General features: G+C 40.0%; 1 protein-coding gene across 3 annotated transcripts in view; it reads left to right on the plus strand.

Annotated features, from left to right (window-relative positions):
- The window catches only part of triob (trio Rho guanine nucleotide exchange factor b), a 159082-nt gene that overhangs the window by 103474 nt on the left and 28614 nt on the right, over window positions 1-26994 (plus strand). For all 3 annotated transcript variants that reach the window (XM_026284127.1, XM_026284128.1, XM_026284129.1), the window contains 20 exons: window positions 728-923; window positions 2958-3124; window positions 4933-5052; window positions 5523-5714; window positions 6224-6373; window positions 6468-6582; window positions 6844-6959; window positions 8555-8677; window positions 9430-9624; window positions 9775-9890; window positions 10127-10193; window positions 11232-11341; window positions 11437-11506; window positions 12305-12394; window positions 12979-13071; window positions 14543-14654; window positions 14775-14965; window positions 15097-15195; window positions 16333-16472; window positions 16664-16763. In XM_026284127.1, coding sequence (XP_026139912.1) covers window positions 728-923; window positions 2958-3124; window positions 4933-5052; window positions 5523-5714; window positions 6224-6373; window positions 6468-6582; window positions 6844-6959; window positions 8555-8677; window positions 9430-9624; window positions 9775-9890; window positions 10127-10193; window positions 11232-11341; window positions 11437-11506; window positions 12305-12394; window positions 12979-13071; window positions 14543-14654; window positions 14775-14965; window positions 15097-15195; window positions 16333-16472; window positions 16664-16763 — 2562 coding nt within the window. The remainder of the gene's footprint in view (window positions 1-727; window positions 924-2957; window positions 3125-4932; window positions 5053-5522; window positions 5715-6223; window positions 6374-6467; window positions 6583-6843; window positions 6960-8554; window positions 8678-9429; window positions 9625-9774; window positions 9891-10126; window positions 10194-11231; window positions 11342-11436; window positions 11507-12304; window positions 12395-12978; window positions 13072-14542; window positions 14655-14774; window positions 14966-15096; window positions 15196-16332; window positions 16473-16663; window positions 16764-26994) is intronic.

Below are 26994 nucleotides of genomic sequence, written 5' to 3' on the forward strand. Positions count from 1 at the left end.
ATTGGATGATTATCTGATCGTGCTCCTCCCGAACTTTGTTAATAAAACCACATTTAAATTGGAATATAATAAGTAGAAAATTCAAATTTAGTTTTTCACTCATTTTGACAAGCCTAGACAGTCTACTAATAGTCTAATGACTGGTCGTTACTTTTATTTAATAGAATGTCTAAATTGGACTATCAAAATAAGTGTTAATAATGTATTACAAAAAAAAATCTAATTTGTAAAATATTTCTACTTAGTCAGAGTAGGTTACATTTTTAATGAATGAAATAAGGATGTTTTGTACTTTTTACTCCCACACTTAATCTATTTATTTATTTGTTATCATATATATATATATATATATATATATATATATATATATATATATATATATATATATATATATATATATATATACACATACACACACACACACACACACATTTTCTTTTCACTAGAGTGACAAACAATTGAGCAAGTTATGTGTAAACAAACTGTAACTTAATTTGTTATAATATGTTATCTAGCTTGATTAATGTCTTTTTCCATACAGCTATAATACAGTATTTTCTATTTTGAATATTATGTTATGTTTTATTTTTTTTATTTTTTTAAAATTAACTTTGTACAGTATTTGCATTTTCAGAATAATACAATTAATTCAAAAACTGTTCATTCATTTATTATACCTATGGTACATGCCTTATTATGGTGTTGTTTGTGTGGATGTGTTGTGTAGGTCATCTCAGACCTGGAGTCATGGAATGAGGAGCTGTCTCAGCAGATGAATGAGTTTGACACTGAGGATCTGACACTAGCGGAGCAGAGACTGCAGCATCACGCAGACAAAGCTCTCACCATGAACAACCTCACCTTCCACGTCATACACCAGGGACAGGAACTCCTGCAGTACGTCACAGAAGTTCAGGCCTCAGGTGAGCACACATTCAAACTTTTTTGTATTAGGTAAAGAATACACTAACAAAAAAGTACCAGAATGTACTAATATTATTTAATTTTGTTTTGGGACAGAGTTCCCTGAAAATGCTATAATTTTTGGAATACCATGGTATTTAATTATTTAGAAAAAAAATATATTGATTAAAATTATATATATATAAATGTGTAAATGTTTTGTTGTGAGCTAATAATGCACTCAAGATTTTTGCACAAGCAGAGAAACAGAGTGCATGACTTTATGTGATGTTTCTGTAAGCTAACCTTTGCGGTCACAGGATCACTTTCATGAGGCATCAGAGATGTGTGTGTGAGTATGTGCACGTGTGTGTGTTAGTATGTCAGTCGAGAGCAGGCTTAAGGGGGGAGGAGTGGATGCAGCTAAACGCTAACCTCTAAAGCCAAACACATCAGGTCCATCCAGGCACCCAGCAGCCCTCCCTTCCTCTCACCCGACACTAATCCTATAGACTCACACTGCCTAGCAAAATCACTGGTCTCACACACACACAAGATTTGACATCTGACAGCACACACAGATAGCAGAGAGCAAAACGAATCCTCATTTTACTAGCATCCTTTTGTGGAGGCACATATACAAACGCAAAACTGGACTACTCTCAGAACTTTAGCCCAATGCAGCTCTGGGCTACGGGTATAAAATGTGAGTATGTGTGTGTGTGTGATAACGTGTGTGCTAACAATGCTAAAACCGAGGTTTCTGCACTTCTGTACATGCTGTTTGTGTCATATGTCAGTTATCTTTTTTGTTAATTCAGTTGGTTGGTTTAGTTTAAACAAGTCATGCTGCTTCTTCCAGTACTGACTATAAGGACATTTTGAAATCAAAATTGAACCCACGCATATTGCAGGTTGCATTGTGCACGATTCATCAGTGCACATTATTCTAAAGAAAAATGTTAATTAGAATGTAATAACTTTGTGATTTTGTGAATTTAAACTAATAATATCAGTGGACTTCCTGTGTATCAAATAAAACATTCCCTTTGTATATTGACAAATAGGTCACATTACAAAGATTAAATGCATTTTGAATTTCATTTCAGTGCCTTTAAAGTTGAAGTGGGTTGTTTCTGTTTGTCAGTGGAAGAATTCTTCTTTTGTTTGTTCACTGAAGAATGAAAATCAAACAGGTTTGGAGCAACATGAGGGTGAATAAATGATGACAGAATATAAATTAATGGGTAATCTATCTCTTTAAGCTGGGATTGGAGGAAAAAAAACAATTAGGATAATAATTCACCTGATTCTTTGTGAAATCCCCATAATTTAAATAGAGCTCAGTTCAAATAAATCATATATGTGTGATCCTCCACCTTTCTCCTTTAATGTTTACTGTGGCATCTGTGTTCTGTAATCAGGTTTTTGTCTTGTCCAAAAAATCACAGGCTGAATAGTCTTCATCCTAAAGTCTTTTTAAGGATTACCAACATGTCCTTCCTTGTCATGTGATGCTATTTCTTTTTTTTCTTTTTTTTATCAAAAGTCAACCCAGAAAAAATATAAAATTGTTATATTTTAAATTTAAACCAGCATAAATTAAAATCAATACAACAAATACAAATACTACAATGATGTGTAAATATGTTATAATATATTTCTCACATTACCTTAATGAAAATATATTTTTTGTTTGCTGGTTTGTTTTTTGCATTATGGTATTTAGAACTGAATAGGAATTTATGCTTAATTGTCATGAATATAAAGTATTTTTGATACTATTTTTGATATTTGATGATATCATCAATATTTAATATACTGTAATATAATATAAAAATCCATTTTCCAAATCTCTTGTCATTCATATATGTATAATGTGTTTTTGCTTTATAAAATATGACCTAAGTATGTGTGTGCTAGGCATTTGAAGCTGTCAGTACTAAGTCTGTTATAACAAAAGCTGGATTTATTTGTGTCAGGGAGATTATTCATGCCCTTGCGTTACACCTCTCCATTTGTCTGTTTCTCTGGGTTTCTCTTTCTCTGTCAAGGTGTGGAGTTGTTGTGCGACCGTGATGTTGACATGGCGACGCGGGTGCAGGACCTGTTGGATTTCCTGCATGAGAAACAGCAGGAGCTGGATGCAGCCGCAGAGCAGCACAGGAGACACCTGGAGCAGTGTGTGCAGCTCCGTCACTTACAGGCCGAGGTCAAACAGGTAACATTCGTCTGTCTGACTGACTGTCTGTGTCTCTGTCTACCCACGCAGAAACTCATTCAGGGGACATGAATACAGGCATGGAATTAAATTTCAGATCATGATATGGCTTTGTCAGCAAAGAACAAAACAACCACTGTCTAAAGCGTTTTTTCTAAAGCACCTCCATATTTAATAAGTGTCCTGATTAATTATGCAGTAGAGATTTTATTTTAGAGGTGGGAATTTCCTCTGTCTGTACCTGAGCAGTGACTCACGCGTAGTGAATGTAGGCTAAACTAAGGTTGAAAATGAGACATTACCTTGTACATTAATACCACTGACGCCTTGCTAACATATCTTGGGTTTATTACATTGTCACACAATATAGCTTTTTGTGATGTAACTATGATAGGCTGTCTTCTTCCAGTAATCAAGGAGTAAGCTCATAATATTTTAGGCAGTGCCATTCTTTCAAAAAAAAAAAAAAATATATATATATATATATATACATGTAGGTTTCAATGGGGCTAAAGGCACGCCTCAAAGAAAATGTGTACTTTTTTCAATATATATATATTGAAAATTCATGCAACAACACATAGGGGAATCATAAAAGTAGTTTGTTTTGTTTAAAAATGTTTATAGATTGTATTATAAATGTTTGAGATGGCAACGAGGTTCTTTTACCCCACAACCAGTAAATTGAAATTTCATAAATGTCATAAATTTAAACATAATTATTTTATTATTAACATGGAGATTATCTCTAAGAAAGACATCTTAATTTAATTTAATTTAATTTAATTTATCACCATGTTAATAATAAAACCATCATATTTAAATTTGACATTTATTAAATTTCTATTTATTTACCCTGAAATTTTTATTCAATTTATTTAAAATTAAAATTAAATTAAAATTAAACTTTATTAATTACATTAACAGTCATTATTACATTACATTATGGCCAAAATATAATTTGTTAAAATGCAGATAGCTAGAAGCTTGATTTTTATATTTAAATATGCATTTGAAATACGAAATTACTATTAACTACTGATCTGTTAAGCATTATATAAAGTTTGTTAAAAATGTGTTAATGTAGGCATTTTAATTTTGAATTAAGTGCAGTGTTAGTAGAGCTGATGGGAAACAGAGCAGTTTTATAGCAATGGGCACGCTTAAAATCAGAAAATCTAGGCCAGGAGGAGCAGCTGCTAATCTCATTTCATCCTTTCATTTATTTATTTTATTATTTATATATTTATTTTTGTCTGGACCACTCTAGAGGAAAAGGGTGATTAGAGATGTCGAGGAACTAGGACGCCCGTGTAGTTTAAGGCCTGACACGGCCACAGAGTATTTGAGTGGGTGTGTGGTGGTTAGTAGACATGTAATCATCTATTTGACTTTATAGTGAAAATGTGTGTATGTGTGTGCCCGTGTGGCAGTGTTTTTATTTAAATTTATGCAAGGAGCATAGTTGTGTTATCTGTCACTGGCAGTGTATCATCACTAAATCAGGTGTGTAAAGTGTGAGTCAGTGTGTTAGGAGACGGCATGGAATTCAGACCTAAAGGTGGAGTCAGAGAACACATCTGTCGGTATCAAATATGTTCACTTTCCCCACTGATGCAATCTAACGGTTAACAGCACACTACAAGTTTGCATGTCTCAACTTTCATGGAACAGTGCTTTTCAGTTTAGTGTAAAAGGCAGCATTGTATGCTTTATATTAGAAAATGTGAATATGTTTACATAGAGGATAGAATATTCTGTTTTCTATGATGTGCCCCTTTTAAATGCTTTGTGTATGTGTGTTTCAGGTGCTGGGTTGGATCCGTAATGGGGAGTCGATGCTCAATGCAGGTCTCATCACAGCCAGCTCTCTTCAGGAGGCAGAACAACTGCAGCGGGAACATGAACAATTTCAGCACGCTATTGAGGTACCAAACAATCTTTTCCAAACAAAACACATTTATTTGTATTTAAATGTGGATGTTCCATAGACATGCCATTCCTGTTTTGTTTGTATTGTTTTGTTTTATTTTTTCCTATGCTGGTAATCCGGGTTTAGTTTTTTTTTGTTTTTTGCCCCAAAAATACTGTAACTGTTGCACTTCAATATTAGTTGCTTTAACTTTCTTTTTGCTGTCGTCTCTATTAGAAATGTATATGTAAATCATATGTCAAATAAATAAATGACCTCATGGTGGCCACAGTTTGTCTGGTCAAATAAATAACTCAACTTACTTTTTAAATTGTGGTTTTGTGCCAGAAATGCAAGGAAAATTGTTTTCCATGGCATGAACTATTTTTTATTATGGCCTGCTAATTTCTAGTCATTTTCATTTTCACTTTCTCTTCTTGTTTTTCACTTTCTCTTTCATTTTCCTTATCATTTCATCGCATGAAGAAAACCCATCAGAGTGCACTGCAGGTGCAGCAGAAGGCAGAGGCTCTGCTACAGGCCAATCATTACGACATGGACATGATCCGTGAATGTGCAGAGAAGGTGGCGTCTCACTGGCAGCAGCTCATGCTGAAGATGGAAGACCGCCTCAAACTGGTCAATGCCTCAGTGGCTTTCTACAAGACATCGGAGCAGGTCAGTGAGTTTGTCTCAATAGTGATTCCATCATTTTTGACCTTTGATCTCTTGAACAGTGCCTTTGATACTGTCTCATATAAGATACTTATAAATAATCAGGTTTGCTTCTATTGGGATTACTGGCACTCCTCTGTCTTGGTTTAGGTCATATCTTTCTGGGCGCACTTAATGTATTCAGTTAAAAAGTTTCAAATAAAGAACATCTAAAGTTACCTCTGGGGTTCCGCAGGGTTATGTTTTGGGCCCGCGTCTTTTCATTATTTATGTACTCACTCTCTGTAACATTTTGAACTGGTTTGAGACTTTTTGTCATAATTTTTACGTATGTCAGTTTTGACTTACCTCATAAATATGACTCAGTGTCTCATATTTTTTATCCAATAAATATGATCTAGTATCTCATAATTGTAACTTTATTTCTTATGTGGTGGAAATAGGTTTCTAAAGAGCATTTAGATATTTTTGCTCACATTTATTATGTATAACTACATGTGATTGTTCTGCAGGTGTGTAGTGTGCTGGAAAGTTTAGAGCAGGAATACAAACGAGAGGAAGACTGGTGTGGAGGGACTGATAAACTGGGACCAAACTCTGAGTCAGATCACGTGACGCCCATGGTCAGTAAACACCTGGAGCAGAAAGAGGCCTTCCTCAAGGTACCAACTACAAACACTCATGCAGTATCATTCTGATCATGACATTTGGTGAACATTTACTCAGAAGTGACTTTTTTTTTCTCTTTGTTTGAAGGCATGCACATTAGCAAGACGCAACGCTGATGTCTTCCTCAAGTACTTGCACAGAAACAGTGTGAATATGCCGGGAATGCTTGCGCATGTCAAAGCCCCTGAACAACAAGTCAAGAGTAAGACTGCATCCTCATTTAAAAAAAACTGTTTTATGACTGATTTAAAGGGACCAAATTTAACTATGATTTGCTATCGCAAAATAATAAGGGTTCATTGCTTAAATAATAAGCTTTCCATTGATGTATGGTTTGTTAGGATAATGTATACAATGTATTTTTGGTTACTGCTACATAGTTTTGTGGTCCAGGGTCACATATTGTTATGATTCAGGGTTCACCTATGTTCTGTGTTTCTGATTCTGTCACCGTGTCCTGCAGACATCCTTAATGAGTTGCTGCAGCGGGAGAACCGGGTTCTGCACTTCTGGACCATGAGAAAGAGAAGGCTTGACCAGTGTCAGCAGTATGTGGTGTTTGAACGCAGCGCCAAACAGGTCTGTACTGGTTAAATTCCAGTCTGAACCTGTAAAAAGACAGAGTTCTGTACAGTGGAGTCAGCATAAAGTCTGGTAAATGTAACCAGAAAGAGTCTGTTTGTGAGAAGTTGCACCTTAGATTGAAGCAAAGTGGTAACTTGATATGGTGGTTCAAATGTCACTGAACTCTCTTACTTTTACAGACAAAAGCAAAATATAGTGAAAAATGTGATTCCTGAATTTCTGTGTAAGGATTGTTACAGAAGATGAACAAATTAAAAAGAAGAGAAAGATTTTCTTACAGCCATTGCAAAACGAATTGCTTGTTAATGTGAGCAACTCATCAAAAATAAGATAAATTAATAGTAAGGTACACATTTGTAAAAGAAAACAGCTTATATATTGTATATGCATAAATGGAGAGCTAATTTTAACAGATGTTATTCAGCCACAAGTCATGTTTTCAATGCCATTTCCAGAAAACTGAAATTATGATAAATGTCTATTTTTAATGCAGTGGAGTGCCATATTTGTGTGCAGTGTGCATCATACAGTCCTTCGGAGTGTCATCTCAAAAGTTTTTCAAAATTTCAAGAATGAGAGTTGGAATATATTCGCAGACCGAATTTTTTTATTCAGACCTTCAGTCTAATTGAGATGAAATTATTTTATTTCACACACAATTGACTGGAAGCCGCCGCATACCACAACAAGTATTTCTGGAGTCTCAAATAACAGAACCATGTCAGGTCAAGCATTCAGTGGTTTGCATGACTGCTGTTTAAACCCAAAAGAGGTTCAACTGCCATATATCACATACTTAAAAAAGTGTATGTATTTGTAGCACTTACTAGCACTTCATTTGTATTTTACCATATTATGGTGAAAAAGCATCTGCCTAAAAAAATAACTGAAAATGTTCTCCTAATGCACATTTTCTGAAGTTGTGTATATTGTGTCTGTTGCATAATTACAGTGAAAGGTTTCAGGAAGTCTGTGGTATTGGATGGAGTTCCTCTCTTCGTTCTGTGTTTAAAAGCTTAGTAATTGAGAGGAAGGCCTCTAGTTTGACCACACAGTGCTCTGCTGCAGTACTCATGGTCTTGTCCTGACGTTCCCCAGGCTGTGTGATGAGGGTGGCCAGCAAAGTTCCTCTATGACACACAGAAACATTTTGTCTGTAAAAATGAGTGGCAAACCTGTTCCGAAATCAGTTATTTTAAATTGATGTGAAAATGTTGATGGCTTTCAAAATGAAATTGAGCACTTAGAGATTTCACTCCCTCTTGTGGATGCATGAGAGTATAACATATACACGGGTTCCTACACTTTGGGTTTTATATATATATATATATATATATATATATATATATATATATATATATATATATATATATATATATCCTTGTCTGGATTTCCCTTTTACATCTATTGTTAATAAAAGCTAATTATAATTTCTATAAACTGAACCTTGAAGACGTTACTTTGACTCCCTTACTGCAATTCATTTGAGGCAATTTTTAAAAGCTTTGCTCCCACAAGATTATAAAAACAACAACAACTAAAAGTTCATATTCATGTGTTATTCTTGTATAACTTTTTTTTTTCTGCAGGCTTTAGAATGGATTCATGATACAGGAGAGTTTTACCTATCCACACACACCTCCAAAGGCTCCACTATACACCACACACAGGAACTGCTGAAAGAACATGAGGATTTCCAGATTACAGCTAAGGTATGTCTCAATATAGAAACATTTTTCTTTCTTATTTTCCTAGATGCGTGTAAACCGAATCAGAAAGCTTCTACATCACTATGAACATATTCTATTGTCCGTTAATGTCATTTACCCCAGCTTTCTTCCAAGTCATGTGAACAGATTTGACATACTTTGTAGTATGCAAAAAAAAAAGCAAAACTTTAAATTAAAATAATAAAATAAAATAACAAAAAAAAAAGTTTTATGTCAGCTAGTTGCTGAGGCAATATTTTTTATTGTCATTTAGTTTAACTTCATGTATTAATATAACTAAAACTAAAATAACTGAAATAATTATAAAATAAATTACGTAGACATATTGGGGGGAAAAAATGACAAAAATGTGCAACATAACTAAAACTTTAACAAAAAAAAAAAAAAAAAAAAAAAACTGAACGTATACAAAAAGAGTACTTCAAAATATGATAATATTTTGTGGCCAAAAGTAAATTTTTTATATTATATTATATTATAATGGGAAAACATTAATTGATTTTCAATTTGAGGTAAACTGTCTAATTTTTTTTTATTTTACCACTTAGTGGTAAAATGTTTAATTTTACCACTTAGTTCATCCAAAGTTATTCTATGACTGTGATTGCACGTTGCAGGTTTATCATCTTGCCAGCAAATCATAATACACCTCTCACCTCTCTGATCTGTGCCTCTGTGGAATCAGTGTAGCTCTCTCTATAGCTCACTCTCTCTTTCTCTCTCTTTCTCCCTAGCAAACTAAAGAGCGGGTAAAGTTGTTGATCCAGCTGGCTGATGGTTTTTGTGAGAAGGGCCACGCCCATGCGAACGAGATTCAGAAATGGGTCGCCTCAGTGGATAAACGCTACCGTGACTTTTCCCTCCGCATGGACAAGTACCGTTCCTGCCTGGAGAAAGCGCTCGGCCTGTCCACTGACTCCAACAAAGCGGTGAGAGTGCTGGGAGTTGGGTGTGTTGATGTGGCCTGCATGGCTGGAGTGTGGATGAACTGTATTTGTGTTGTAAGGGTCGTTAACCATGTTAATTTATGAAAGAAAGGTGATTTCTGACCATTTAAACATTTTCTTTTGGGCTTTCAGAGTAAAGATCTGCAGTTGGACATCATTCCAGCCAGTGCTCCTGGTGCAGAGGTCAAGCTCAGAGACGCCAACCATGAACTCAATGAGGAGAAACGCAAATCGGCCCGCAGAAAAGAGTATGTCTTTTAAACCTGATTATATGATATCAAGCCAACAGCAGGAAGTGCTGAAAGTCCAGCTTTAGTTACTTTGTGTTTTGAGGAAACACCCATAAATATGCATACTAAAGTAAACATGTTTTCATTTTGGAGGTTTTTGTACTAGAATGAATCCCCTTCCAGAGGTATAGTGCTTTCAAACAAATGTTGACAATAGGTCTCTGGTGCATTGCCTGTTACCTCTCTCTTTTCAGGTTTATAATGGCTGAGCTCATTCAGACCGAGAAGGCATATGTGAGAGACCTGCGGGAGTGTATGGATGTAAGTGCTGTTGTCACAATTTGCTCCATACGGACCAACATTTAGAGGGTGTGGTACACCAATATCCACTTTGGACAGATCACAAAAGCCCTGTGCTATAAATGTATTCACTGCAGTACAGCCTAAGAACAATCCAGTTTATCCAGGAATAGCTACTGTTTGATCTCATGAAAGGATTGAGTGTCATTAAAACACTGACCATGTTTACATGCACCATTTTTTAATCCAAAAAAGAGCTCCACATCTATTGGAATATTCATGCACTTTGGAATACACATGTAACCCTATTCTCAAAATAATACATATGCATTCTTTTTCTTTCATTCTCTTCTAGCTGTCTGTGATTAATTTATTATGATGCATTTTTTTGTAATTTTGCATGGTAATTTAATCTGCTCATTTATTTTCATTCGCATCATGGCCAGTAGCATACACAAACCGTAGGTCACCTCAAAGGGTGTTTTAACCCATCTTTATATTGATTTATGTTTATTTCAGTTAAGGTTTGTAACAGAAATCAATAGTCATCAATAGTACGATCTGCTTGTTCTATTGTAGCTGAATTACTTTTGTTATGATGTTTCAATGTATATTCTAGATAATATGGTTTTATAACCCCAAATTCTGATTAATGCAGGTTAATACCACTGGACTTTGTCAAAAGTAATTTTTTAGAGAAAATAGAATGTTGAAAATATGATTAAAACTATAAAAGAAATTATAATAAATAAATTTACCCTTTTTAATATAAGGTTCTTGTTTTCATAATCATTTTGATCAAATTACAAAACATTTGATGACAGTTCTAAGAGAATGTTCTTTGCTTCAGACATACTTTCCACTGAAATAAATAAAGGTGCATTTGAAGGAAATTTGTATTAACCAATAATAACAGAGCCAACTATCCACAATCTGAACACATCCAGATAGATAAAGTCCAACAATGTAAACACTGAAATACAGAATTTGTCTTTGAAAGTGTAATAGTCTTTTATCAAATTTTTGGTGAAATTCTAAGTGTGAGTGTGTGTGTTTCAGACATATCTGTGGGAGATGACCAGTGGTGTGGAGGAGATTCCCCCAGGGATTGTCAATAAAGAGCACATCATTTTCGGCAACATGCAAGACCTATACGAGTTCCATCACAAGTATGTGAACCTTATAAACTGCAATTCTTTTAATTATGTATATCTAATTACCTTTACTTACCATTTCCCTATGCCCTTTTCTGTCTTTTTCTCAGTATTTTCCTTAAAGAACTGGAAAAATACGAGCAGCTTCCAGAGGATGTGGGTCACTGTTTTGTCACATGGGTGAGTTTCAGTGTGCAAGATATGCTAATCTTATCAAGAAGTTCCCCAGACTCATGTAACATTATATTGACATTAAATCAGATCATTAAAATGCATATCTGGGTTGCACTGTATTTGACAGTACATGCACTTACAGTTTGCATACAGTGGAAGTACTAAATAATATAAGAAATTATATATAATATAACATTTTAAACTTGGGTTCAGAGTTCCTTGTTATTGTGGTATTAATTATTGTTATTATAATCAGAAGTTTGGGAATTAAATGTTATTCTTTGTATTTTCTATTCATCAAGAATCCTAAATAAAAAAAAGTGTCAGCTTCCTCCAAAATATTAAGTAGCAAACTTTTTTCAACTGTGATTATAAAAATATTTAATATTACTTGAGCAAAAAATCAGCATATTTGAAAGATTTTTTTAAGAATCATGTGACCACTGAAGGCTGAAGATTCAGCATTGCCATCCGATGAATAAAACACATTTTATTTGAAATAATACAATTATTTATCATTGTTTTAATTATAATATTTCACAGTTTTAATGTGTTACTATATTTTCTGATCTAATAAGATTCATGTTAATAGAAAACAGTGATTGTGCTTATATTTAAAACAATTACAGCTATATACTGTAGAACTATTTACGAATTATCTCTTAAATCAGTATTTTATTCAATACTGATAACAGCTTATCATGATAAAAGAGAAACCGGTTATTAGAGTTTAAAACAGAGCATCTTCATGTTAAAAAATGTTTAAAATATTTTGTTTGTTTTGGATGTGTATTTTATTTTTAGGCGGATAAGTTTCGGATGTATGTGAATTACTGTAAGAACAAGCCTGACTCCACTCAGCTGATTCTGGAACACGCGGGGACCTATTTTGATGTGAGTAATAAGCAAACTAATTATACAATTAATTTGATTGTGTGTACGGATTATTTAAGGTATTCCTTTTACACACTTTAATTAAGGCAGTTCCATTTATTTATTCTGATTATATGAGACTTTTTGTGTGCATTTGACAGAGAATGTGGGTGTTTATATGAATATTTATGTGACAGTGTGTATTTGTGGTAGCATTGGTGTGTGTGTATTAATGTGTATATGTATTGGGATGCATGTGTGTATGTGTGGGAGTGAGTGTATGACTACTGTGGTGTGTTAATCAGTTCTGTTCTTGAGCTGGTAGGTGGAGGTCTTAGAGAGAGGGCACTTCCTGTGTGTCTGGGGGTGGGTGGGGGACCAGTGATGCCTCACTATTAAACTGTTGCCAGGCGATCAGAACAGAGGGTCTCTTCTTTCAGGGCTGAGCACTGATGAATGACTGTAGCCTTGAGAACTTGAGAACTTTTGCAAAATTTATATCAATAAGCTATTAAGAATTAAAAAGCTAAAGATAAATGGTTATTGCTTTTGGGTGAAGAGGTGAAAAATGAAAGAATTAAGTTTGCTTTACTGTATGTGTACAGGAAATACAACAGAGACACAGGCTGGCTAATTCCATCTCATCGTACCTTATTAAACCAGTTCAGAGGATCACCAAGTATCAGCTTCTGCTGAAGGTATGTGTACTACAATGCATTTAAAAAAAAAAACTCAGCACAGTTCAGTTTCTTCATTACTGTATATAAAAAACATGAAATAATCAGATTTTAGCACAGACATAAAAAGACCAGATACAAACTAAACATACCCAACACAAACCCAGCACTGAGCCAAAACAAGCTCAGCACAGTAACTACAGTACAGACCTTACGCAAAGCCAGCACAGACTTAATAGGGATCTTTTACAATACAAGCACAAATTAAGTACAGACCTACTACAAAACCTTCAAAACATAATAATAATAATTGTGAACTAGCTCCTGCTAAAGACGAGCTCAAAACCAACTTCTAACCAGACCAGGACTAAATTATACCAGCTCATGACCAGCTAAGCACCATTTTAAACCGGCTCAAAGGAGCTGCCATACTTCAAATCATACCTAACCAGCATATGGCAATTTTGTTCAACAATGAACACAGATGAAACACAAACCTAGCACAGACTAAACATAAAACCAACACATAATGAACATAGAGAACTATCACAAACCCAACACAGACTAAATGCAGACCCTACACAGATTAAACCTAGACCAATCACAAACCCAACACATACGAAACACAGACCCATCTCAGACTAAATCTAAAACTATCACAAACGTAACACAGACTAAACATAGACCCCCGCAGACTAGACCTTGGGTTATCACAAACCCAGCACAGACTATCCACAGACCCCGCACAATGTAACCCTAGAGCTATCACAAACCCAACTCAGACCCAACAGAGACTAACCTAAAACTATATCAAAGCCAACACGGACTAAACACAGACCCCAACAGACTAAGCCTTGAGCTATCACAAACCTAATAAAGACTAAACACAAACCCAGTAAAGACTAAACCTAAAACTATCACAGACACCACATAGAGTAACTCTAGAGCTATCACAAACCTAACAAAGACTAAACACAGACCAAGCACAGGCTAAACCAAGAACTATCACAAACCCAACACAGGCCCCCCACATACTAAACCTAGAATTATTACAAACCCAATTCAGACTACATAGACCCAGCACAGACTAAACCTAGAACTATCACAATTCCATCACATACTAAACATAGACCTAGCACAGACTAAACCTAGACCTATCACAGACTCAGACAGATTAAACCTAGAACTATATCAAACCCAGCACAGCCTTTACATAGAACCACAACAAATACACCATAAGCTAACACAGGCCCAGCACAGACTTATCATTGAGCCATAACAAACCAAGCTAACGTAAAACCATCACAAACCATCACAGTCACAAAAAAAGAAAAATAAATCCAAAGTAGACTAGACACACATTACCAAAACCAAAATGATGGTCCAAAAGATACTTAAGGTTTAATATGGTATTACAAAATCCAAATTAAAGCACAAAATCTTCAATGTACATATTCAAATGTAAAAGTGCAATTGTTATGTTTGTTTATAGGAACTATTGACGTGTTGTGAGGAGGGTAAAGGAGAAATTAAAGATGGCCTGGAGGTTATGCTTAGTGTGCCCAAAAAAGCTAATGATGCTATGCACCTCAGCATGCTAGAGGGTGAGTAACAAACTTACGCACACAGACACAGCTTCCTACACCAAACCCAATCCTTCTTCTTTAATCTTTTATTGTTTTTCAACCTCTTTTTTTTTCCTTTTTGCTCTTTCTCACCATCAGGTTTTGATGAGAACATTGAGTCTCAGGGTGAGTTGATTCTGCAGGAGTCATTCCAGGTTTGGGATCCAAAGACTCTGATTCGTAAGGGCAGAGAGCGGCACCTCTTCCTTTTTGAGATGTCTCTCATCTTCAGCAAGGACGTCAAAGACTCCAACGGAAGGAGCAAGTACCTCTACAAGAGCAAACTCATGGTACAGGTTTTACTTTTAATTTGTTTAGTTGTTTAAATAAGGAAATGTTTGATTATCAGGTTATGGATGGCAATACTTTATATTAGACTGAATTATTTCATGTTTGATTTATGCTTTTTTACTCTGCCTAGACCTCAGAACTAGGAGTTACTGAACATGTGGAAGGAGATCCATGTAAATTTGCACTCTGGGTTGGACGGACACCTACCTCTGACAAAATAGTGCTAAAGGTATGATTCACGTTCCAAAATGAAACCTCGTCCACTTTTTTTTTTTTTTTGTCAAAACCATTGCTAACTGGCACAGCACGTAAGCATGTTTCATTACTGAAATGTTGCCTCTGATCTCAAATTAAATGGATTTGTCCGTTCGACTTTGTTTTAAAATAAAAAAATATACTGTTCAGTATATATCATTCATCCAAGGATCTTAGACATGAGTGGATATGTCTTCAAGTGTCTTCCAAGCTGTAGCTCTGGCTTGAGTCATTCCATTGTATAAAATCATTTTTTGAAACTTGTAACATTGAAAAAAAAAACACTTATGTAACTTTTATTTCTGAATTGTTGCCCTTCATCTCTGAAGACATTACTGAATCATGTAATGACTCATATGCCATTCTATATGTTCTCACGTGTAAATAGACAAGACACATGGATGCAAAATGGATTCATTCATGTTCACAATTTTAGCCTGCTTACAGTTACTAAACATTGTTCCCACCTATTTTATTTCTGTAATCTGATTCCCAAGTGAAAAGTTGCATGGGAATTGATTTCATACTTTGAGAATTGATTAAATCATTGATAGAGTTTAATTGACATGTGATTGGAGGCTGGGACCTTAAAGAAATCACATTAAAGGCATAATTCACCCAAAATGAAAATTCTGTCCAAAAGATATTTTGAAGATTGCTGGTAATCAAACAGTTGGTGGTTCCCATTGACTTCCATAGTAGGGAAAGAAATACTATGGAAGTCAATGGGAACCAAAAACTGTTTGATTACCAGCAATCTTGAGAATATCTTATTTTATGTTAAACATAAGAAAGCAACTCATACAGGTTTGGAAAGACATGATGGTGAGGATATGATGACAGAATTTTCATTTTTGGGTGAACTATCCCTTTAAGAAACAGAGCATTTTGTCATATTTTGATAAATGATAAGAAATGCTTTATGGTATACATAATAAGACCAGGATCACATTAATTAGGTAAACAGTTTTTGACTTCATTTGAACTCTAAATTCATGTTGTCATTATTTTTGCAACAGATCTGTAGGCTTTGACAAGTCCAATTGATATTTATGTCTGTTGTGTAAATTGAGGTTCATTAATTTTTTTGTTGTGTTCAATGCATTCCCAGGCTTCATGTATTGAAAACAAACAGGATTGGATTAAACATGTTCGTGAAGTTATCCAGGAGCGTACCATCCATTTACGGGGGGCACTCAAAGAGCCAATCCCCATTCCCAAAGCCACTGCAACCAAACACAAGGGCAAAAGGTACTTTAACACCTCACATCAGTCTAAATCAATAAACAAGGATGAGTCTCTGGATCGCAGAATATGTTAACACAGAAGAAACCAGTTTTATGCATATCAGTATCTTGTCTCTGATATCGACTGTCTAATCAGGGTGGCTTTACCTTGGTCAGTGTGCACTTTTGAATGATATATATTATGTTGAATAACAGGGATGGAGAGGACCTAGACAGTCAGGGTGATGCAAGCAGTCAGCCTGACACCATTTCCATCGCTTCCCGCACCTCCCAGAACACACTGGATAGCGACAAGGTAAGTGTGAAAATCTGTCGAGCTTAGTCTAAAAGTGCCATGCTACAACTGGTGTTCATTCAGTTCTGGTGTTTTGGTGACATATTTAAATCTGCTGCATTGTAAGAACAAGGAAAATTGTTTAATGTATGTACTGAATTTTTTAGCCTCAAACTAAAAGCAATATATATATATATATATATATATATATATATATATATATATATATATATATATATATATATATATATATATACACACACAATTTAATACCTATAGTTCAAGACCTAAAAGCATGACACAGCTGCCTCCTTCTATATATATATATATATATATATATATATATATATTAGGGCTGTCAAATGACTAAAATTTTTAATCAAATTAATCAGAATTTTCAGTGGATTAATCATGATTAATCACTATTTGCAAATACACCTGAATCCTAACCATTTTTTTTTTTCTGAAATGCGTACCAAAGGATAAATAACAGGACACAGATACATAATTTTCATGTATTGATTCATCAATATGTGGTTCTTTTTTTCTGAATTTCAAAAGTTTAACATTTACTTAATCAAATTTACCTGACCACTATATCAAACCATGCCATTTAACTACAGATAGTGTAAGAGTTTTAAGTGAACCTGTGGTTAAATATAGCCACATATCTATGAAATTATGCATAGAGAAACTCGAAAGAATTAACTCAGAAACACAAACATGCGCCCTCTGCACTCTGGGCACTCTTGTTTTTAGGAGGTGTTCATTTGCTCTGCCACAATTCTTTAGGATCGATATTTTCACGTTCTGAAGGCTTCAAGTGCCAGTAAAACCAAGTAAAAATGCAAATGCTTTTTCAAACAGCTGTAATTTTCGCTGCATTGCATGTATGCGTTCTGCGCATGCACAGTGTGAAACACAGGACGCTATAACAGGAAGAAGCTCCAGCGTATCAACTACCAAAGTCGTCTCTGTTTATCGAGCTTGGCATGAATGTATTTGAGAGTAACTGGGGTAAAACCTTAAGCTTCTTCGGTGTTTTCGTCGCGGCGCTCGCCGCTGTTTGTTACTATCTTGAGAATTCAGAGATCGACAAGACTTTCCTGACCTAAATAATTTGTCACACTGCGCATGCGTGAAATGCGTAAAAAAATTTGACGTAATTAACGACAAACAACTAATTAACGCCGTTAACGTGCTATTTTTGACAGCCCTAATATATATATATATATATATATATATATATATATATATATATATATATATACATACAGTATAAAATGTTTTTTTTTTTTTCCCAAGATATAATATAAACGCGCTGTTGTGGTAAAAAAAAAAAAAACCTTTTTGCCATCACATTCGAAGACCACTGTAATGAAACCTGTAATACTGCAATCAATTTTTTAAAGGGATAGTTTACCCAAAAAAGAAAATTCAGCCATAACATCATTCTAAACCCATAAGACTTCCCATTCATCTTATTAACACAAAGAGATTTTTTATCACTTTTGTCGATCCATTCTCACCTGTCAGGTAATATCGTCTCGGTTACGTACGTAACCCTCGTTCCCTGATGGAGGGAACGGAGACGTTATGTCGACCGACAAATGGGGTCTCACTTGGGAGGCCAATCATCTCTGATTTTAAGAGAAAACGCCAATGAAATTGGCAAGTGGATTAACACACCTGAGCCACTCCCCGTGCCAGCGGGTATAAATAGGGCGACAGGTGCATCCACTCATTAGGTTTTACGCTGAGGAGCCGAGAACGTGTCCCGGCAACAGCGAATGGTTCAAGGTTGTGGCATGGGGACATAACGTCTCCGTTCCCTCCATCAGGGAACGAGGGTTACGTACGTAACCGAGACGTTCCCTATCTGTCGGTCACTACGAGTTATGTCGACCGACAAATGGGGTCCTATGGAAAACGCCATAACCTGAACCTCGTCACAACCTTGAGGCGCTGCAATTGTTGACAAGCCTTGGCGTGCCACAAAAGCTACGCTTAAGGTCGTAACCTTCCCAAAGCCCCAGCGCAAATTCACTGACCTTGGTACCGAAGGGGCCAAAGGGTGAGTACATCGCTGCTGGAGAAGGCCATGCTGCTGTTCCGCCCACATAAAGTAAATGGAAGGGATTTCAACCTTCAGTGAAAGATTGCTTCAAATCTTCCCTATTTGTTCTTTCAGCTGGCAAGACAATGGGGAAGCGAGCCTTTAGGAAAGGTCGCTACGGAGACCACATCCTACCCGTAGGGAGGTGACATGTGGATATACCGATATGGACTGACCCAGGGGGCAGTACTACATATGGAAAGGGTCTCTGAGGCAGGTCCTACCTTGGAGTAGGGATGGAACGGCTGCCAGAAGAGACTGACAGAGCGATCTGTCAAGGGAAGACACGGGTTTGCCAAGAGGGAAACCTTACCGTGGAAGAATACACATATGGGATTACCCGTAGGGAACCCAGCCATATGGACACCTAGCCCAGTACAGGGGCTGACCGGCTCCGGGCATGCTAACGCCAGTATTGGGCCTGGCGACAGACTGCTCCGCCAAGTCTGACGCCGAGGGTGCTGGAGGATGCTCGACCAGGGTACGCCAACCGGGGAACTCTACTGGGAGAAGAAGGCGCTCACATCCCCGTGTTAGGGGGAATGGCGCAGCAAGCGAGACACCCAGCCAGCCCTTCCCGCCAATTACCTGTTACCCAACACACGGGGGGAAACTGGCTCTACACGGAGGTTGTAAAACCTCGCAAAGGTGTTAGGTGTCGCCCAGCCCGCAGCTCGACAAATGTCTGCCAGAGAGGCGCCATGCGCCAACGCATAGGAGGAGGCCACACTCCGTGTGGAGTGGGCCCTCACCCCCAGGGGGCACGGCTCGCCTAGGGAATGGTAAGCCAAGGCGATGGCATCCACTATCCAGTGGGCCAACCTCTGCTTAGAGACAGCCTCCCCTTCTGCTGACCTCCAAAGCAGACCAGGAGCTGCTCAGAGCTTCTGAAGCTCTGGGTGCGGTCCACGTATATGCGAAGCGCTCTTACGGGACACAGCAACGACAAGGCTGGATCTGCCTCCTCCAGGGGCAGCGCTTGCAGGTTCACCACCTGGTCTCGGAAGGGAGTGGTGGGAACCTTGGGCACGTATCCAGGCCGGGGTCTCAGGACAACGTGAGAGTAGGCCGGCCCGAACACAAGGCACTCTTCACTTACCGAAAATGCTTGGAGGTCCCCGACCCTCTTGATGGAAGTGAGCGCGATCAGGAGCGCTGTCTTGAGAGACAGGAACTTCAGCTCAACCGAATCCAGCGGCTCAAAGGGACCCCTCTGAAGTCCCGCCAGGGCAATAGAGAGGTCCCAGGAGGGAATCAGGGGTGTCCTAGGAGGATGTAACCTTCTGGCACCCCTCAGGAACCTAACGATCAGGTCATGCCTCCCCAGGGACCGGCCGTCCACTGCATCGTGATGGGCTGCAATCACCTTCAGGGTGGAGGGTGACAGCCCACGCTCCAGCCTACCTTGCAGGGAAGAAGCACGACTCTGACCGGGCATCTCCGGGGGTCTTCCCGGTGAGAAGAACACCAATTCGTGAACAGACTCCACTTCAGAGCATAGGCCTGCCTCGTAGAAGGGGCTCTAGCCTGAGTGATAGTGTCTACCACCGCTGGGGGCAGATCACTTAGGTCTGCCGCGTCCCGTCTAGAAGCCACACATGGAGGTTCCAGAGATCTGGGCGCGGGTGCCAAATGGTGCCAAGCCCCTGAGAGAGAAGGTCTCTCCTCAGGGGGATGCGCCAGGGAGGGGCTGTCACGAGGAGCATGAGTTCCGAAAACCAGGTCCGGGTGGGCCAGTAAGGCGCAACCAACAGGACCTGTTCCTCGTCCTCCCTGACCTTGCACAGTGTCTGTGCGAGCAGGCTCACTGGGGGAAACGCATACTTGCGTAAAGCCCGAGGCCAGCTGTGTGCCAGTGCATCTGTGCCCAGGGGGGCCTGGGACAGGGCATAGTACAGCTGGCAGTGGGAGGACTCGTGGGAAGCAACCAGGTCTACCTGGGATTCCCCGAATCGACTCCAGATCAGCTGGACCGTCTGGGGATGGAGTCGCCATTCCCCGGGGAAAGTGAGCTGTCGTGAGAGCACGTCGGCTGCACGATTGAGCTCCCCCGGGATGTGGACAGCGCGCAGCGACTTGAGCCACGTCAGACTCCAGAGGAGGAGATGACAGGCGAGTTGAGACATGCGACGTGATCGTAAACCGCCTTGTCGGTTGATGTACGAAACAGCCGCAGTGTTGTCCGTGCGGACCAACACGTGCTTGTCCAGCACTAGCGGACGAAACCGTCGCAAAGCTAGATGCACTGCCAGCAACTCCAGGCAGTTGATGTGCCACAGCAGTAGAGGTCCTGTCCAGGACCCTGAAGCTGCCTGCCCGTTGCATGTCGCGCCCCAGCCCGAGTTGGAGGCATCTGTTGTGACAACAACGTGCCGGGACACTTGTTCTAAGGGCACGCCGGCCCGTAGAAAAGCAAGGTCCTACCAAGGACTGAATAGGCGGCGACACATCAGTGTGATGGTGACACGATGTGTACCGCGGCGCCATGCCCATCTCGGGACTCGGGAGTGTAACTAGTGCTGAAGTGGTCTCATATGAAGCAACCCGAGCGGCGTGACTGCGGCTGCGGATGCCATATGCCCCAGGAGCCTCTGAAAGTGTTTCAGCGGTACCACTGTCCTGCCTCTGAAGGAACTCAGGCAGTTCAGCACTGAGTGGGCACGCTCGCTGGTGAGACGTGCCGTCATACTCACCGAGTCTAACTCCATACCGAGATAAGAGATTCTCTGCACAGGGGAGAGCTTGCTCTTCTCCCGGTTGACCTGAAGCCCCAACTGACTGAGGTGCCGAAGCACGAAGTCCCTGTGATCGCACAACTCTTCTCAGGACCGGGCCATAATGAGCCAGTCGTCGAGATAGTTGAGGATCCTGATGCCCACTTCCCAAAGTGGGGCAAGGGCGCCCTCCGCGACCTTCGTGAAGACACGGGGGGACAGGGAGAGCCCGAAGGGGAGGACCTTGTACTGCCATGCCTGACCCTCGAAAGCAAAGCGCAGGAACGGTCTGTGACGAGGGAGGATAGAGACATGAAAGTACGCGTCTTTCAGGTCGATCGCTGCAAACCAGTCCTGGGGCTGGACGCATTTGATAATGCGTTTCTGCGTCAACATCCTGAACGGGAGCTTGTGTAGGGCCCGATTCAAGACTCGCAGATCCAGGATAGGTCGAAGGCCACCGCTTTTCTTGGGCACGATGAAGTAAGGGCTGTAAAACCCCGTCCTCATCTCGGCTGGAGGGACCGGCTCGATTGCATCCGTCGCCAGGAGGACAGCAATCTCCTCGCGCAAGACAGGGGCGTCCTGGACTGCCACCGAAGTCTCGAGCACGCCATTGAACTTGGGGGGTCGCCGGGCGAACTGAATCGCATAGCCGAGTCGAACCGTCCGGATGAGCCAGCGTGACGGGTTGGGCAGCGCAAGCCATGCTCCCAGATACCGTACAAGTGGCACCAAGGGGACAGTCGACATACCCGCAGTGGTGCAGCGATGGGGAGTCGTGCCGGAAGGCCCAGAAGGCACTGCGTCCTGGGTCATCGCAACCACACTCCAGAGACGCGTGGAGAGGCGTTGCGTCTCCAAACCGCGACCTCTTGGCTGCTGGCGAAAGGGGGCGTCGTGGGTGAGAATGAGGAAGCTGTGCGTCGCTCATTGTCAGCCCACGAGCCTTGCAACTCGGAGGAAGGAGAAATTGCTCTTCCAATGAAAATGTGGGTGCCACTGGCCGTTCGACCAGCGGCGGAACAGAACCCGAAGATTCTCCACCCGGCCCTCCTCCGGGGGAGGGAGTGGCGCTCTCTCCGCCATCTCCTGAAGAGTAGTTCTCCGCATCTCCGAGTTGCCCGTGTCAGGGCCGCTTAGTCGACTTCCTCGAGGACTTTGCAGCCGGGAGTGACACGGGGGGCGCCGCTCTCCTGCGCGGGGCTCGACGCGCCGGCCTCGAAGAACTCTCAGCACAGGGCGGAGCTGGTGTGGAGGACGCAGGGGGGCGCCCTCGGCGACGAGCAGGCTGAGGCACTGCCTGCGACGGAATGGTGGCAACCGGAGGATCACGTCGTGGCAAGATGTGCTGTATGGCCTCAGTCTGCTGTTGTTCTGTCAGGAACTACTGGGCACAGCCCCTGACAGCGTCGCCAGACAGGACAGCCTGGGACATGGGAGCATCGAGAAAGTGCACTTTGTCAATGTCTCTCATACAGACCAGGCTGAACCTGAAACGGCACTACTGGACCACCAGAGTGGACATCGCCTACCTGAGGGACTGCGTTGTGACTTCCGTCACCCAGAAGGGGGAGGTCAGTCGCCATGGGCAGCTCCTGCATCAACCTCGGGTTGGTCCTACCCTCGTGCATTGTTAAAGCCTTGGCTTGTTGGGTTTGCAGGATAGCCATGGCATGCAAAGCAGAGACAGCTTGGCCCGCAGCACTGTAAGCCTTGGTAGCGAGCGCGGCCGACAGCTTACAGACCTTGGGTGAGGGGCGCGGACTATCCCTCCCAGTGGCGGCGTTTTGCGGACACAAGTGCACCGCAATCGCACTCTCCTGCTGGGGAATGTCAACACACCCCTAGCTGCCTCGCCATCGAGGGTAGTGAGGACGGAGGAACGAAATGAGCTGCTTCCGGCCGTAAAAGGGGCCATCCACGACTACATCACTTCCCCATGCACATCCGGGAAGAAAGGAACCAGAGTAAAACGCGGTTGTGAGTCGCGCTCCACACCGAGAACCAATCAAACAGCCATGAGCACTCAGGGCTGGGCGGTGCATTCACCTCTATCCTGATGCTCACAGCTGCCCGGGCAAGCACGGCTGTCAACTCTGGGTCCAATTCGGCAGTGGCGACAACACCCGAGGGGGCAGCCCCGCCGAATCTTCATCCACAGAGGTCAACAGCCCATCCCCGATGCTGCAATCGACATCTGATCTCCGGCGGCAAACTGAATGACCCGTTGGGACTGCCATAAGACAGCCCAGCAAAATCACCCAGCAGCTGCACAGGACAAACACTGCGGAAGGGGTAAGAGGTCCGTGGGGCGTGGCCCGGCGGAGAAGCTCTCACTGTCACCTTCAAATCTCCCAGAGCACTAGCCGGCGGTCCTCTGCTCGAGACAGAGAAACCAGAACGGGTAGTGACAGAGGGGTCTGCTCCCTTCCCTTTAAGAAAGGGGAGACGCGATCACAGCGTTGCCATGGTCACACACGCAGTGCGTGCATGAACCATCCACGAACGCGCCTTCAGCGTGCTGAATGCCCAGACACGGAAGAGAGCGAACATGGCCGTTGTCAGAGAACAGGAAACGACCGCATCCAGAAGGACGCGGACGAAACGGCGTCTTGAAAAAGACGCGAATCGTCCGCGATTTGCTCTTTTAGGAAATCTGCTCTCTTAGTTGAAGCGCCCAGGGGAATCGCTGAAAGGGACACCGCTGTTTGCGCCGTACCGCCAACCAGAACAGCTTCCCGACACAGCAGATGAATGGCTTTGTGGAGTATAACGGCTTTCATACAACCACTCGACTCCGAAGCAAAAATCTAATGAGTGGATGCACCTCTCGCCCTATTTATACCCGCTGGCACGGGGAGTGGCTCAGGTGTGTTAATCCACTTGCCAATTTCATTGGCGTTTTCTCTTAAAATCAGAGATGATTGGCCTCCCAAGTGAGACCCCATTTGTCGGTCGACATAACTCGTAGTGACCGACAGATAGGGAACTGTGTTTACCATATTGATGAGCTCTATGCATGTGCAATGAAGACTTGGTTTAAACTGCTTGATTCACATGGACTACTTTTACAATTTCTTTTGAAGCATTAACATTTTGATCATATGCACTTCCAATGGATGGACAAGAATTATAAGAGAATATTAAAAGCTGTGTTCATTTGTGTTTGACTAATTATAAGTACTATATATCTGCAATCTTTTTTCATACTGGCACAAAATTTTGCGGTTATATTTACCACAATATCCTGACAAAACCTTACCGATTTTATGACTGCATCACCTTGTTGTGAAAACTTACAAGTACTTCTAGAAATACTTATAACCTTTAAACTGCATATCCACAATCACTGATAAGGATTATATGACAAAACAACTTTACATGCCACATTTGTGCCATCTGTGTGGTTGGCCCCATTACTGCTGCTTCAAGCTATATTCCATAATGGGCATTTCTGGATGAGAATTAATTTAAAGAACTGTACTTCATAGTAACATCTTGTTCTAATCCAAATATTTAAAGAACAGAATATTGTTTCCCACCCTGAAATGTACACTCTTCTTTAGAGATGATACTGAGCTGCTGGAAAATCAGTGAAATGTACCTGAGCAAAAAAAAAAAAAAGAAAGAAACAGGCTACACCTATAATATTTTTTTTATTTTTTTTTTACACGTAAGTTATGTTGTACAGTAACTTTTTTCCATTATTTAAGCATTATTTTATTTATTTGTAAGGCTGCTTTATGTTTGATTTATGTTGAAGTGTTTAATGCCTTTTAATCATGAGACATATTTGGTAAACAGGCTCTCAAAAATAATGAAAAAATGTGGATTTAAATTTATCGGCCAACATGTCGGTTATCAGCTTTCATAATTAAAGAATTATCGGTTATCGTATCGGCTATAAGTTTTCATATTTGTGCATCCCTAAAAATTTCAGTAAAGAATAAAATCTTAAAGACAGTTGATTCCAAGCATTAGTTTTTAGAGACAAGTTAATATGGGTGAATCTCCAAATAGGGCCAATTACACTACTTCTTGACAAATGATTCTGTTATAATGTTTGATGGTGGTGATTTTTAATTTTAATAAATGAATAAATAAATGCTAAATTGTTTCTAAAAAAAAAATTCAAAAACAAAAATAGAACCTGTGCCATAACACTTTAACAGTAATAGAGCTACTCATTATCATTAGCTTAAAATTAATTGCATTTCTGTCACTATGCAGTTGTGGAAAAAATGACTCATCAGTGGAAAGTGGTAATCACAGCATTATTGGGGACATTTTGTTGTCAAGTTGTTTGTCAAGTGACATTTATTAATATAGCTCTTCATAGAAGACAGACAGTGGTATCAGTGGTAATAATAAATGATGAAACAACAAGAGCTGTAAATCAGCTCTAAAGAAGACAGTAGTGCCTTAAAATAATATTCAGCTCAATTTAGTTCAATGTTATTTAGTTCAATAGTGTTAATGTTGTTCATCAGTTAAGTTCAGCTATAAGCAGCGAGGCAATTAGTGTCATATAAATACTCAATTAATTAAACATTTAAAAAATAGCTTCTAAAATAAAAAGCAAGCTTTTTTATGAAATTATTATGTGACCATGGACCACAAAACCAGTCATAAATAGCCAACAATACATTTTATGGGTCTTTTATGCCAAAAATAATTAGAATATTAAGTAAAGATCATGTTCCATGAAGATATTTTGTGAATTTCCTACTGTAAATATATAAAAACTGAATTTCTGATTAGTAATATGCATTAAGAACTTTTTGGAACCTTCAGATTCCAGATTTTCAAATAAAAAAATAAAAAGGTTTTGTGGTCCAGGGTCAAATTTGTAAATAAAGTAAAGTAGTACAATTCTTTATAGTCTCTCATTTAGAACGTTTTAGGATTTTTATGATAAGTTTTTATACATACAAACATTTTAGGGAACAGAAAGTTCATCCTAATTGAATATGAAATCAGCCATACAAGAAGTCTGGACACAGAGGCATCCAGTAGTTCCAACATTCAACTAACCTGATTACCAACAGACGTAATGAAGGCTCCTCATTGGGGAACTTTTGTTGCTTCGGTTGCTTTGGATTTAGCAGCACAGACGCTTGTCTTCCCACTCACAGTCAGAGCTCTCCTCTCACACGCCTTCACACATGTGTCTTTTTGTCACCGATATGTATTGCAAGCCTCCTACAGCAACACACGTTACTTGCTGATACTGTCCGATCGAAACACACTTGAATATCTTAGTCCTTCTCTGTCTTCTCTTCCATGTCGGTCCCTTCCCCGTCTCTTCATGACATACACAAACACGTCAAGAGTTACTAAATTCACTCATGTGCCCTGATGACCCTGCACAAAAGCTCACTGTTTTAGACATCTTAACGCACACAGAGCCCTCTCAGTT

Source organism: Carassius auratus, chromosome 16 (genome assembly GCF_003368295.1).
Source record: "Carassius auratus strain Wakin chromosome 16, ASM336829v1, whole genome shotgun sequence".
Lineage (NCBI taxonomy): Eukaryota > Metazoa > Chordata > Actinopteri > Cypriniformes > Cyprinidae > Carassius > Carassius auratus.